Genomic DNA, 13688 nt, shown 5'->3' with positions numbered 1-13688 from the left:
GTGCAGCGTCATACGCGCTGCACGGCGTGACGGCTCATAAGGCCGCGCAGCTCCCCCCCACCCGACCGGAACACCCGACCGCAACACCCGACTTGATGGCTGGCCGTCGCTCAGCCCCGAGGTTCGAGTCACGCGATGTGGAGACGCTCCTGGACGCGGTGGAGCAGAGAAGGGATGCCCTGTATCCCGGGCACGGCCGCAGAGTTGCCCCACGCCACAGCCGGCGTCTGTGGAGGGAGGTGGCAGAGGCTGTCACCGCTGTGGCCCTAACACCACGGACAGGCACCCAGTGCCACAAGAAGGTGAACGACCTCGTCAGAGCAGGCAGGGTGAGCCTCCCCATATCCCCCATATCCCCCCCTCCCCATATCCCCCCTCCCCCATATCCCCCCCTCCCCCATATCCCCCATATCCCCCCTCCCCCATATCCCCCCATATCCCCCCTCCCCCATATCCCCCCCTCCCCCATATCCCCCCTCCCCCATATCCCCCCCTCCCCCATATCCCCCATATCCCCCATATCCCCCCCTCCCCCATATCCCCCCTCCCCCATATCCCCCCTCCCCCATATCCCCCCTCCCCCATATCCCCCCTCCCCCATATCCCCCCCTCCCCCATATCCCCCCTCCCCATATCCCCCCTCCCCCATATCCCCCCCTCCCCCATATCCCCCATATCCCCCCTCCCCCATATCCCCCATATCCCCCCTCCCCCATATCCCCCCCCTCCCCCATATCCCCCCTCCCCCATATCCCCCCCTCCCCCATATCCCCCCCTCCCCCATATCCCCCATATCCCCCCTCCCCCATATCCCCCCCTCCCCCATATCCCCCCCTCCCCCACATCCCCCCCTCCCCCATATCCCCCCTCCCCCATATCCCCCCTCCCCCATATCCCCCCCTCCCCCATATCCCGAAGTGAATCCAGCCCTAACCTTAACCTCTGCAATGCACGCGCAACCGATGGCGTGCATTCATGTACCTGCCTAACACTGTTGCCTTTTACCCCTGCCACCACCCCCCCCCCCCACAGGAGAAGCGCGCACACAACAATAGGGAGCATGTGAGGACTGGAGGAGGGCCCGCTGATGAGAGGCCACTGACCGTACACGAGAAAAGGGCCCTGGAACTGGCTGGCGGACCTGAGGACCGGGACGTTGCTGATGCAGAGGTCGGGGCCCCACGAGCAAGTGAGCCACCAACAGCCCGTCCCCATATCCCCCCTCCCCTATATCCCCCTCCCCCGTATCACCTGGTCACTGCCTGATGTCTAACCATGCATGCTTCATTGTGTATCGCAGGACCAAACGTCCAGGCACCCATCCCCGCAGATGCAGACCGCCCGCAGGATGCTCCTCGGAGACCACAGGAGACGGAGAGACCTGCACCCTCCAGCATGCGACGCCTGCAGGATGCCCCTCGGAGACCACAGGAGACGGAGAGACCTGCACCCTCCAGCATGCGACGCCCGCAGGATGCCCCTCGGAGACCACAGGAGACGGAGAGACCCGCACCCTCCAGCATGCGACGCCCGCAGGATGCCCCTCGGAGACCACGGGAGACGGAGAGACCCGCACCCTCCAGCATGCGACGCCCGCAGGATGCCCCTCGGAGACCACGGGAGACGGAGAGACCCGCACCCTCCAGCATGCGACGCCCGCAGGATGCCCCTCGCACACCACGGGAGACGGAGAGACCTGGAGCAACAGGGAGACGACACCCCCCGTCACGTGCGGGAGCGACCACCCAGCGATGAGGGGGGCAGCCACAGGCCCCCGCCACATCCGAGCCAGGACACCACTACCCAGGACACCACTATCCAGGACACCCCTACCCGGGACACCACTACCCAGGACACCCCTAGCCGGGACAGCACTACCCAGGACACCCCTACCCGGGAAGACGAAATACCGGACAGTGACTCAGAGTGGATGGGTGGAGACGAACCCCCACCCCAAAGTGCCATGGACTCAGAGTGGGACGAAGAGCACGACACAACGCCACTGCTGTCACCAACACCCTCCACCATCGCAGAAACACTCACCACGGTTGGGCACTTTAGTGATGAGGCGTCTGGTACACTCACTGGTGCGCACAACACAGCCGTCCCGGTACAGCAGGTGGAGGTAGGAGCAGCAGAGGGACCGGGCGGTCGGAGGGCAGCCCAGGCCAAGCGAACATCTGCCGCCCAGATGGATCCCGGGTTCCTGCAGTTACCACACCCACACATAGATCCGATGCAACCACCGACACGGAGACGAGCGAATAGGGTGACGGGTGGCTTGCGGCGGCTGCGGTCGCAGGTGGAGGAGTCCACCCGCGTCCAGGAGCTGGGAGTGGTCCCGGTCATGCGTGCCACCCAGGCTGACACCGCACGGGTGGCGTCCGCGGTGGAGGCAATGGGTGCGACGGTGTCAGACATGGGGAACGGTTTGTGAGGCCTGGGGCCTTCCGTGCAGGCGGCGTCTGTGGCCCAGGAAATGGCTGCCCTCTCACAGGAGGCCATGAGCCAGTGCCAGCGCCAGATGGCAGAGGCGCTCAACGCCATAGCCCAGTCTCAGCAGGCCATGGCCCAGTCTCAGCAGGCCATGGCCCAGTCTCAGCAGGCCATAGCCCAGTCTCTGCAGGCCATGGCCCAGTCTCTGCAGGCCATGGCCCAGTCTCAGCAGGCCATCGCTGAGGGGCATCGGCGCCAGTGGCCATGTGCGAGCTGGCGTCGCACTGTCGCAGACAGGGTTCGACAACCCCCTGGGCTCCATGGCTGCAAACCTGCAGACCCCTGTCGATACCAGCACGGGCCTCCAGGACTGGCAGCGCCAGATGTCGGGGGCGCGTCGGATGGCCAGTCCGTTCGCATCCCCCACCCATGTAGAGGCCTGGGGGGCCATCGGGCACCCCGAGGGAGGAGGAGGTGGTGTGGTCCGTCCCGGCTCCCTCTGTAGGGGAGGTCCCGGTACACCGCGACCCCTCGGACTCCCCCCCCTTCCGTCCCAGGTGCATCGGGTGGGCAACGGGCAGGACAGGCTGGCAGCTCGCCATCCCAGTCGTCCGGGCCGCCGCCTGGCCCATCTAGGCCAGGACGCCCCAGGAAACGGCCGCCAAAGGGATCCGGTGTCAGAGGGCAGGAATCACAGGAGTCCACTTCCAGTTCTGCTGTACCGTCTGGGGGAACCACGTAGACGTAGTCAAAGGGCCCGTAAGGCCAAACAATTAGACACTGAGTAAGTTGGCACGGGTGCAGGGCACAGATGAGTTTTAGGGGCTAGGGCACGTGCATGAAAACTCCTTTGGTTATTAAAGTCAATGTTACACCTACCGAAGCTGCCTTTGTGCTCTGTCCAAAGTGTGCGGGCGTGTCATGTACGTTGAGCGCAAGTGTGTGTGTGACGGGTGGTCTTACCTCAGCCCCAGGTGAGTCTGCCCCCTTCCCCCTGGGCCGCCATCAACATCCCCCGGGCAGAGGACGGGACCGTGCGCTGCAGTGTCACAGCCGCATGCAGGGATGGTCCGGGTGGATGGTGGTACTGTGGCCATGGGTCAGACATAGTCCAACGATGTGGAACCAGGAGCTCATCGCAGGGCGGGTTGTCATCATCCTCCATGGCCTGCAATAGACACGCGTCCACCCGCAATTGGGGGTGGGGGGGTGGTGTGCATGCGGGTGGGGTGTGTGGGGTTGGGGAGGGGGGTGAGGGTGCTGGGTGGGTGGATGGGTGGGGGGTGTGGGTGGTCGGCTGTTGTCATGGTGTGCGGTCTGTGGCCATACTACCCGATTCCCACGCCCATCTAGTCAGTGAAGCGGGCGTCTATCAGTCTGTCCCGTGCCCGCTGGGCCAGCCGGTAACGGTGGACAGCCACCCGCCTGTGTCTACCCCGTCTGCCCTGACCATTGCCCCCATCCCCCTCATCTGGGGAGGACTGGGCCTCTTCCTGCTGCTGCTCCACTCCGCCCTCCTCTGCCTGCGGCACATCGCCCCTCTGCTGGGCTATGTTGTGCAGGACGCAGCACACCACAATGATGCGGCCGACCCTATCTGACCGATACTGGAGGGCACCCCCAGAGAGGTCCAGGCACCTGAAACGCATCTTCAGCACGCCAAAGCACCTCTCGATCACTCCCCTTGTCGCTACATGGGCATCATTGTAGCGGTTCTCCGCCTCATTGCGTGGCCTCCGTATAGGCGTCATCAGCCACGATCGCAATGGGTAGCCCCTGTCGCCCAGCAACCAGCCCCTCAGCCGGGGATGGCGTCCCTCGTACATGCCGGGGATGGATGACCGCGACAACACGAATGAGTCGTGTACACTGACTGGGTGACGGGCACAGACGTGCAGGATCATCATGCGGTGGTCGCAGACCACCTGTACGTTCATTGAATAGGTCCCCTTCCTATTAGTGAACACGGCCCTGTTCTCTGCAGGTGGCCGCACGGCGACGTGCATCCCATCGATCGCGCCCTGGACCATGGGGAACCCGGCAACGGCAGAGAAGCCCACGGCCCGGGCATCTTGGCTGGCCCGGTCCACGGGGAAGCGGATGTAGCGGTGCGCCATGGCATAAAGGGCATCTGTCACTGCCCGGATGCACCGATGCACCGATGTCTGCGATATGCCGGACAGGTCCCCACTCGGTGCCTGGAATGACCCCGTTGCATAAAAGTTCAGGGCCACCGTAACCTTGACGGACACGGGGAGAGGGTGTCCCCCGCCAGTGCCACGCGGTGACAGGTGTGCCAGCAGGTGGCAGATGTGTGCCACGGTTTCCCGGCTCATCCGGAGTCTCCTCCTGCATTCCCGGTCCGTGAGGTCCTGGTATGACTGCCGGGGCCGGTACACACGGGGCGCCCTCGGGTGCCTCCGTTGCCGTGGGGCCACGACGTCCTCCTCCCCCTCCTCGTCCTGTCGGTCTGCGCCGCCTCTCTGGCACGCTCCTCCTCCTCTTCCTCCTCCTCCTCCTCCTCATCCAGGGCAACATAGACATGAGCGGCTGCCACCACGGCGGCCAACATCGCTGGATGGTCTGAAAACATGACGGCCTGGTGGGGGGGGGAGGGGAACGACCACATGTCATCATTGCCCATATCCCCTCCTCCCCCCAGCCAGGTGGCATGGACCGCATGGGTCCAACTGTTGGAGGCTGGCACCTGGCCAGGTGGACCAACTCATTTGCCCTCCCATCACCCACCCCGGCACGGACCCCCTCCCCAACCTCCACCTCGGCACGGACCCCCTCCCCAACCTCCACCCCAGCACGGACCCCCCCCCAACCTCCACCCCGGCACGGACCCCCTCCCCAACCTCCAACCTCCACCCCAGCACGGACCCCCCCCCCAACCTCCACCCCGGCACGGACCCCCTCCCCAACCCCCAACCTCCACCCCAGCACGGACCCCCCCCCCCCAACCTCCACCCCGGCACGGACCCCCTCCCCAACCTCCACCCCGGCACGGACCCCCTCCCCAACCTCCACCCCAGCACGGACCCCCCCCCCCAACCTCCACCCCGGCACGGACCCCCTCCCCAACCCCCAACCTCCACCCCAGCACAGACCCCCCCCCCAACCTCCACCCCGGCACGGACCCCCTCCCCAACCCCCAACCTCCACCCCAGCACGGACCCCCCCCCCAACCTCCACCCCGGCACGGACCCCCTCCCCAACCTCCACCCCAGCACGGACCCCCCCCCCCCCAACCTCCACCCCGGCACGGACCCCCTCCCCAACCTCCACCCCGGCACGGACCCCCTCCCCAACCTCCACCCCAGCACAGACCCCCCCCCCCAACCTCCACCCCGGCACGGACCCCCTCCCCAACCTCCACCCCAGCACGGACCCCCCCCCCCCCAACCTCCACCCCGACACGGACCCCCTCCCCAACCCGGCACGGACCCCCTCCCGGCACTCCCCCGGAGCCCAGCCTACTCTAACCACCCCCCCCCCCCCCCCCGCCGCCGCCGCACACACACACAAGCCGAGACACACCTCTCCTCACGCGGCCACGCCATTTCCTGCCCAGAGCCAACCCCCCAGGCCGCGTGAGCCTGGAGCACCGGGTCACGCCGATGAAAAGGAGGTTTGATTCACGTCGACGTGAACGGTCATCACGTCGACGGGACTTCGGCCCATCCGGAAGGGAGAATATCGGCAGGCCGAAAATCGGCTGCCTTGCGCAGACCCGTGACATTCTCCGCGGCAGCGGCGCCATTAACGCCCCGCCGACTTTTCTCCCTTCGGAGACTTCGGTGGGGCGGGGGCGGGATTCACGGCGGCCAACGGCCATTCTCCGACCCGGCGGGGGATCGGAGAATGACGCCCCTGGTATTTACCGGCGGGGCCAGGCGGCGTGGGCGGGCTCCGGGGTCCTGGGGGGGGGGGGGGGCGTGGGGCCATCTGACCCCGGGGGGTGCCCCCACGGTGGCCTGGCCCGTGATCGGGGCCCACCGATCCGCGGGTGGGCCTGTGCCGTGGGGGCACTCTTTCCCTTCCGCCTCCGCCACGGTCTCCACCATGGTGGAGGCGGAAGAGACTCTCCCCACTGCGCATGCGCCGGGAAACTGACAGCGGCCGCTGACGCTCCCGCGCATGCGCTGGGAAACTGACAGCGGCCGCTGACGCTCCCGCGAATGCGCCGCATTTCCGCACCAGCTGGCGGGGCAACAAACGCCATTTCAGCCAGCTGGCGGGGCGGAAATCCCTTCGCCGTCGGCCTAGCCCCTCAATGTTGGGGCTAGGCCGCCAAAGATGCGGAGCATTCCGCACCTTTGGGCCGGCGCGATGCCTGTCTGATTGGCGCCGTTTTTGGCGCCAGTTGGCGGACATCGCGCCGTTGGGGGAGAATTCCGCCCCCAGTGTCTATCCACCAATAGCCTCTCAGCGTCACAGGGTTCCTTAATACCCCTAATACATACCACCACATGTGGCAAGGCCAGAAATGTGGAGTATTTGTGCTGCGGAGGCTGGCGGAAAAACACACAAAATATTCAGGCCCCTACCTCTTTAATTATGCTTTTCATGGTGTTTCCGCCATATTCAGTAGCAGGGCACCTGGATGGTACATAGTCCGCCATCGTGTCTGGGTGCCACTTTGAAAATGTGCCCAACATCACTGATCCACTATTGAAGGAAGAAGGTGAACCTCCTGAAAATGATCATCGGGAGCACACTGAGACTGGAAGATGAATCTCCTGAGAATAAGGCTGGATTGCGGGAACATTCTGAGGCAGGATGGTGCACCTTCCTTCAGGACACTGAATCTGGAAGGTCCACCTGCAGATGTACCCCTGACCCACCCCTGTAGTGTTCTATGCTCCAGGTTTGGGGCAGCCTCTACCCTAAACTCCAGAGGCAGCACAGGCTTTGTTCAGATGCATCCCGACACCTGCACACCACATTGTTCTGAACAATGGTGTTTCACGCCAGCATTGTGGAGAATCTGGTGTGGGTGGTTGGGCCTTCATTTGCATCCCATTAATGGGTTCACGCTGGCTTCTGACATGTTTTCCGACCCTCCATGGCTGCAACCGGCGGAAGATCCCACTGTAAGTTCCCGCCGGCATAAAACCGATTTCTGCACCTTCCGCCATATTCTGCCCCCATTCACCAGTGCACCGCGGTGCCGGTGGGGGCTTTTGGGAGAATTCCGCCAATTTAATGTTGAATATTTTCTCTCTGTGGGAATACTTCAATGTGATTGGCAACTTGCACACTTGCTGCCATTAATCCTGCTGCACGCCAGGAGATCTCATGGACTAGAGGTCAGATTTAAACTTCAATCGAGAAAGGGGAAGTATGTGTGTATCTGTAAGCTCTAGCGGCCTTGTCGCGGTTTGCGATGCTCAAAACGTCACGCGAGATTCAACTGCGAAACATCACGATCTGGATCTCGTCCTTACTGGGCGTTTGCACAAATGGCTCATTTAAATAGCTCTGCGTCAGATTCTCCCGCGCCTGGGAATGAACAACCATGCTTGGGAGACCTCGTCAGGGTCACTTAATGCTAGTACATACAAACGTGGCGCAGGTGTAGTGGCACCTGGCGGGACCCCCAGGGTGGCCGGTCTCTGGGCATCGTATACGTTGGCACCCAGCTGCCTAGGCACTGCCAACTTGGGAACCTTGGCAGTGCCACCTGGACACCTTGGTAGTGCCACCATGGCAATGCCCGGGTGGCTGGATGATACTGTTAGGCTGGCAGGGGCACTGCCAGGCTAGCAGTTTACAGGTGCCTGGGTGCCAGGTTGCCCCTGCCAGGGGACAGGCCCGGGATACCTTGCCCATAAGAGACAGGGGGAGAGGGCAGGGGGGGGGGGGGGGAGGGATGCTCATGGACCCCAGGGGCTGAGGTGGGATGCCTGAGGGGGATCGAAAGATCTAGGCGACCTTTAAAAATCGTGCCCCGATCCGCAAGTCCTCTTCCTGAACAGACAAGCTCAGCTAAGAAACACCCCACTAAACCCACTGAAAACGAGACTCTTTTTGTCCCGTTGAATCACGCTCTATCTGCATGTGTGTATATATGTGCCTGCGTATATCTCTTAGTATGTGTTTATATATTTATATGGTATATACTATATATGCAATATGTATATAGATGTAGTATATATTATAGATAACGTGTATACATAAACCTTCAGACAGAGGGCTCACCTACCTTTTTTTCTGTTTTATTTTTACCTTTTTTCTTTTCAAAAGGTTTTTGAAGGGAACATGAATGACCAACAACTGGTTCGCAACAATTTTATTCCATCCTTTGTGGGGCGGTACATTCGAATTAAACCACTGACATGGTCCCAAAGAATAGCTATGAAAGTCGAGCTGATTGGCTGCAAGGTCTTGCAAAGAATCCGACAATTTGGTAAAATCCCAATTTTTTTTTCTTTTCTGGTTTTGCTTTGTGGGAGGGGCCAGGGGGACGTCAATCTTAATTATTCAAGGTAGTTGAGTCAGGCAATGTAAAGGCTTTGGTACTGGACTGGTGACCCAGAGGTTTCTCAACACAGAATGCTGTAAAACTATCCTCATTAAATCTTTCAATAGTACGAGGGAGAAAAAAAAACATAATAATTGCCATAATGTCATAAAATCCATCCAGTTCACTTTATTGTCCTTCAGCAGAGGAAACTTCTTATACCTATCCAATATTATGATCCCAGACCAGCCCTCAACAGTGACGAGGATACTGGACAGAAACCCCAATATTTTGTTTTAATTTTATAAGACTGAGGAAAGGATATTTTGCTCCAGGAGTGATTTCACAAAGAAATTGGGATATGGTATATTAAAGTAAACTTTATTACTAACATAGTATTAAAATCTTTAACATCACACCCAAAAATATCTTACATTTGGCCCTCAAACAATACTACTCAATATAGTGATTACAATACTCATAGTTGCTTTCTTAATTCCCATTAAAACAAGAAAATAAACCATTCCAGCTCTCAATCCACGTTGAATGTCAATGGCACAGAGGAATACTTGCTTTACAAAGCTACTCTTTGAGAAATAAATCTTTGACACTACTTTACAGAAAAAATCTGACTCTCATCAGAAACTCTGGCTTTATGTCTTCAAAGACTGTTTCAACTGGCTTGTGTCAGCTCCCCATTTCCCAGACAAGACTGCACTGCTTTAAAGACTATTAATCTCTTTTTTACTAAATTGCAGAGAGCAAAACCTGACTTGTAGTCCCAACTTCATCCAGATCAGAACAAACTGAAAATGCTTTCTCCAAAAGCCTGGTATCTCCACCCAGCAATGACACCATCTCACCAAGCTGGAAACAAATTAACTTCCCAGCGAACCCCCTTAATCAAAATAAAATTGCATTGGCCCAAGTTTTTCACAATGACTAATTGCACCACTGGCTCCTAAAAGCTTTGTTGTCTTTCAACCTAAGAATTTTGGGGCTGGTTTAGCTCAGTGGGCTGTACAGCTGGTTTGTGATGCCGATCAAGGCCAGCAGCGCGGGTTCAATTCCCGTACCAGCTTACCCGAACAGTCACCGGAATGTGGCGACTAGGAGCTCTTCACAGTAACTTCATACTTGTGACAATAAAAGGTTATTATTATTGGGGGTGGCATGTGGCGCTGTGGTTAGCACTGGGACTGCGGCGCTGACGACCCGGGTTCGAATCCAAGCCCTGGGTCAGTGTCCATGTGGAGTTTGTACATTCTCCCCATGTCTGCATGGGTTTCACCCGCACAACCCAAAGATGTGCTGGTTAGGTGGATTGGCCACGCTAAATTGCCCCTTAATTGCAAAAAAGAAAAATAATTGGCTACTCTAAATTTATTTTTAAAAACCTAAGCATCTTGTGAAGCATGATTTCAGCAGTCAAGCACGCTCTAATCCATGCTTTTAAGCCTTACTTCACCAAATACTTAGGATACAATATATCTGGGGCGATGTCCCCACGCCCGCGACAAAACGCACGCGAATCACTCTGGACTTACCTGGAGTAAGTCCAGGATGATTCTCCGATTTGCAGAGGGCTAGCAGGGCCCCGGAGTAGTCCTCGCAGCCCCGGCTGCTGATACAGGGCCCTGCACTTCCGGCCGGGGGTCCGCACATGTGCACGGCAGCGGCCTGCGACGGCCGCCCTGCGCAATATGGCCAACCCACACTGCGAACCGGCACACGGATTGGTGGCCCCCGATCGGTAGCATGGCCATCCTGGAAGTCGTCTCTCCCCCCCCCCCACCCCCCCCCCCCACCCCCCCAAACCCTTGAATGGTCCCCCCGCTCCCCACCGGGGCGTCTGCGGGCTGAGTCCCTCTGCCACCTGCGCCCAGGCACGGCAAACAGTGGTGGAGGGCAGCGTCTTTCTCAGGTGAGGGAAAAGGATGGCCCACCTCTCCTCCATCGCATCCAGCATGGTCTCCAGCTCAGCGTCCATGCAGCTTGGGCCGCTCTCCTCGCTGCCATCCTGTTGGCTGGGGTGGTGTGTGTGTGGGGAGTGCAGTGTACATATGCGGCTGCAGCTTGTCAGCCTCCTGAGTGGCAATCGTGAAACCGGACCGTTTCTCATTGGCATCGATTGTGTTCCACGTGGTGCGTCGGAATCAATTCTCCACCCAATCGCCTTTCCCGGTTTTGCTTTTCCCGATTTTGCCAACGGAGAATCCCGTCCCTTGCCTTAGTTGTGATCCCTTTCCAAAGAATGGGTTAATTGTCTTTCAGCTGAAGAACAATGTCATCAATTGCATATCAACCAAATATGGAGATTCAGGTTTTCCTTCCCATCAGTTTTCTGCATTCCTGCCAGGTGAATGGATATATAACGAAATAAATTAGTTGAGTTTTAACTGAATGAATGAACAAATCAAAATCTTATTGTCATATATATAATGCACTTTGAAAATAACTACTCAAAAGTTTCAGCATCGTCTTCCTTCTTACCGCTTTTTCAGTTTTCTCCTTTGGCGAAATACGATTCGACATCACCAGACAGAATCTGATACCTCACCCTTCAGTGCAGACATGCAACGTGGGTAGCTAATGCTTGTGCCTCAACCCGCCTCAACCCTTGTTTTCACGGATAAACTGATGCTATGGCTTTGTAGTTTTACTTACACAAGGTGTTGTCCATCATAATTTTCGCAGCACATCTTGGGCGGGATTCTCCCCGACCCGGCGCGGCGGGGGTCCCAGCGGGCTGGAGTGGCGGGAACCACTCCGCCGTCGGGCCGCCCCAAAGGTGCGGATTCCTCCACACCTTTAGGGGCCAAGCCCGCACCTTTAGGGGCGAGGCCCGCCCCGGAGTGGTTGGCGCCCCGCCAGCTGGCGTGGAAGGCATTTGGCGCCACGCCAGCCGGTGCCGAAGGGACTCCGCCGGCCCGCGGGAGTCCACGCATGCGCGGGAGCGTCAGCGACTGCTGACGTCATCCCGGCGCATGCGCGGGGGGGTCACCTACGGGTCTGCCATCGCAGAGACCTACTCGGCCGACGCGTAGTAAAAGTGTGCCCCTGCGGCACAGGCCCGCCCATGGATCGGTGGGCCCCGATCTCGGGCCAGGCCACCGTGGGGGCACCCCCCCAGGGCCAGATCGCTCCGCGCCTCCCCAGGGCCCCGGAGCCCGCGCACGCCACCAGGTCCCGCCGGTAAGGGACCTGGTTCAATTCAACCCGGCGGGACCGGCATAGCAGCAGCGGGACTTCAGGCCATCGCGGGCTGGAGAATCGCCGGGGGGTGGGGGGGGGCCTGCCGACCGGCGCAGCGTGATTCCTGCCTCCGCCAAATCTCCGGTGCTGGAGAATTCGGCAGCCGGCGGGGGCGGGATTTACGCCGCCCCCTGGTGATTTTCCGACCCGGCAGGGGGTCGGAGAATCCCGCCCAAGTAACAATTTGCTTCATTTTGGGGAGGGTCAAGCTCCGAGGGAAATTGCTGAGCCAGAGAAAGTCGTTAGGTTTGAAAACATTATCCAAAAGAGGGAGCAAAAGCAAGATTGAAAGAGCTAGCCTAGAAGGAAGCCTTCGGCGAGGTGAGGTAATAAGTGTGCGGTTGGAAAGGTGAAAAAAATGCAACTGCACTGAGCATTTGGAGACTAAAATCAGAAGTGTCATTAGTTCAAAGAGAGAAATAGATCATCATTTTTCATACCACAAATGTGAGATAATGTAATATGAATTACGCTTTGATTGCTGTATTTGAAACACAAATAAACAGTTATGTAAAAATCGAAGGAGGATGTGGCATTTTACATGACATCATTTGTCTCCGAGCTCACATGACACATCCCCATCCTGTGCTGATGAATTCACCACTAGATTGGGTCACTCCGTCTTCTTATAATTTCCATAATATTATGCATGGAATTGGGGATTGAGTGGTATACTGAGTTAGATGCAGGCCTTTGCTTTTGGAAAATTAGATTTGAATCTAGCCCAGCTATTTGGTACGAAAGTCTGCTGGCTGTGGGAAACTATTAGAAATGTGTTCAGGCACCTTTAAACCCAGTTTCTGGGAATTTTCCCACACCACAAACGTGCTCATAATTCAACGATAATTGACATTATGGTAGTGTGGGAAATTGGGGATAAAATGCACGAATGCAGTAGGGATGCTCTGCTGAGTATGTTGCTGAGTGGAGGGAATTTCACTCTGCGCCTAACAATTGCTTCTGACTTGGAAGAGTTTTATACCAAATGCTTGAAACAGAATAAGTTCTGTTTCGTGCAGTAACATCCCTCACCTTCATAATCTGAAAATAAAAGTCATAAAAATATGAACTGAACAATTTTGTGCCATACATTGCTTATTTTGGCAGAAGACAGTACAGTCATACCCAAACTTCTTAAATTTTACATAACTTGATCTTTTTTAAAGGAACTCAACAGAATTAGCTTATGGAGAGCACAAACACAATGATCAATGCCAGAGAGCTAAAATAACAACTATTTACCTGTGAGATCAAACTGAAATAAAGACAGAAATTGCTGGAAATATTCAACAAGTCAGACAGCATCTGTGGAGAGAGGAACAGAGTTAACCTTTCAGCTCGAGCACCTGAACTGGAGAAAGTTAATGATGTAACCGATTTAGATGCAACACTTCCCTTTTTGCTCTTCATTTCTCACCTACCAGGGCCCCAAATACTCCTTCCAGGTAAAGTAGTGATTTACTCTAGTCCTTTCAGTTTAGTACACCGTATTCACTATTCACAATGCTCTCTACTGCATTGTAGAGAC

The 13688-nt window shown here is 57.6% G+C and overlaps 1 protein-coding gene across 2 annotated transcripts in view; it reads left to right on the top strand.

Annotated features, from left to right (window-relative positions):
- LOC140412023 (discoidin, CUB and LCCL domain-containing protein 1) overlaps positions 1-13688 on the top strand; it is a 236370-nt gene that overhangs the window by 178855 nt on the left and 43827 nt on the right. For both annotated transcript variants that reach the window (XM_072500789.1, XM_072500787.1), the window contains exon 10: positions 8689-8851. In XM_072500789.1, coding sequence (XP_072356890.1) covers positions 8689-8851 — 163 coding nt within the window. The remainder of the gene's footprint in view (positions 1-8688; positions 8852-13688) is intronic.

Source organism: Scyliorhinus torazame, chromosome 1 (genome assembly GCF_047496885.1).
Source record: "Scyliorhinus torazame isolate Kashiwa2021f chromosome 1, sScyTor2.1, whole genome shotgun sequence".
Lineage (NCBI taxonomy): Eukaryota > Metazoa > Chordata > Chondrichthyes > Carcharhiniformes > Scyliorhinidae > Scyliorhinus > Scyliorhinus torazame.
This window is presented reverse-complemented; position numbering and strand designations above follow the sequence as displayed.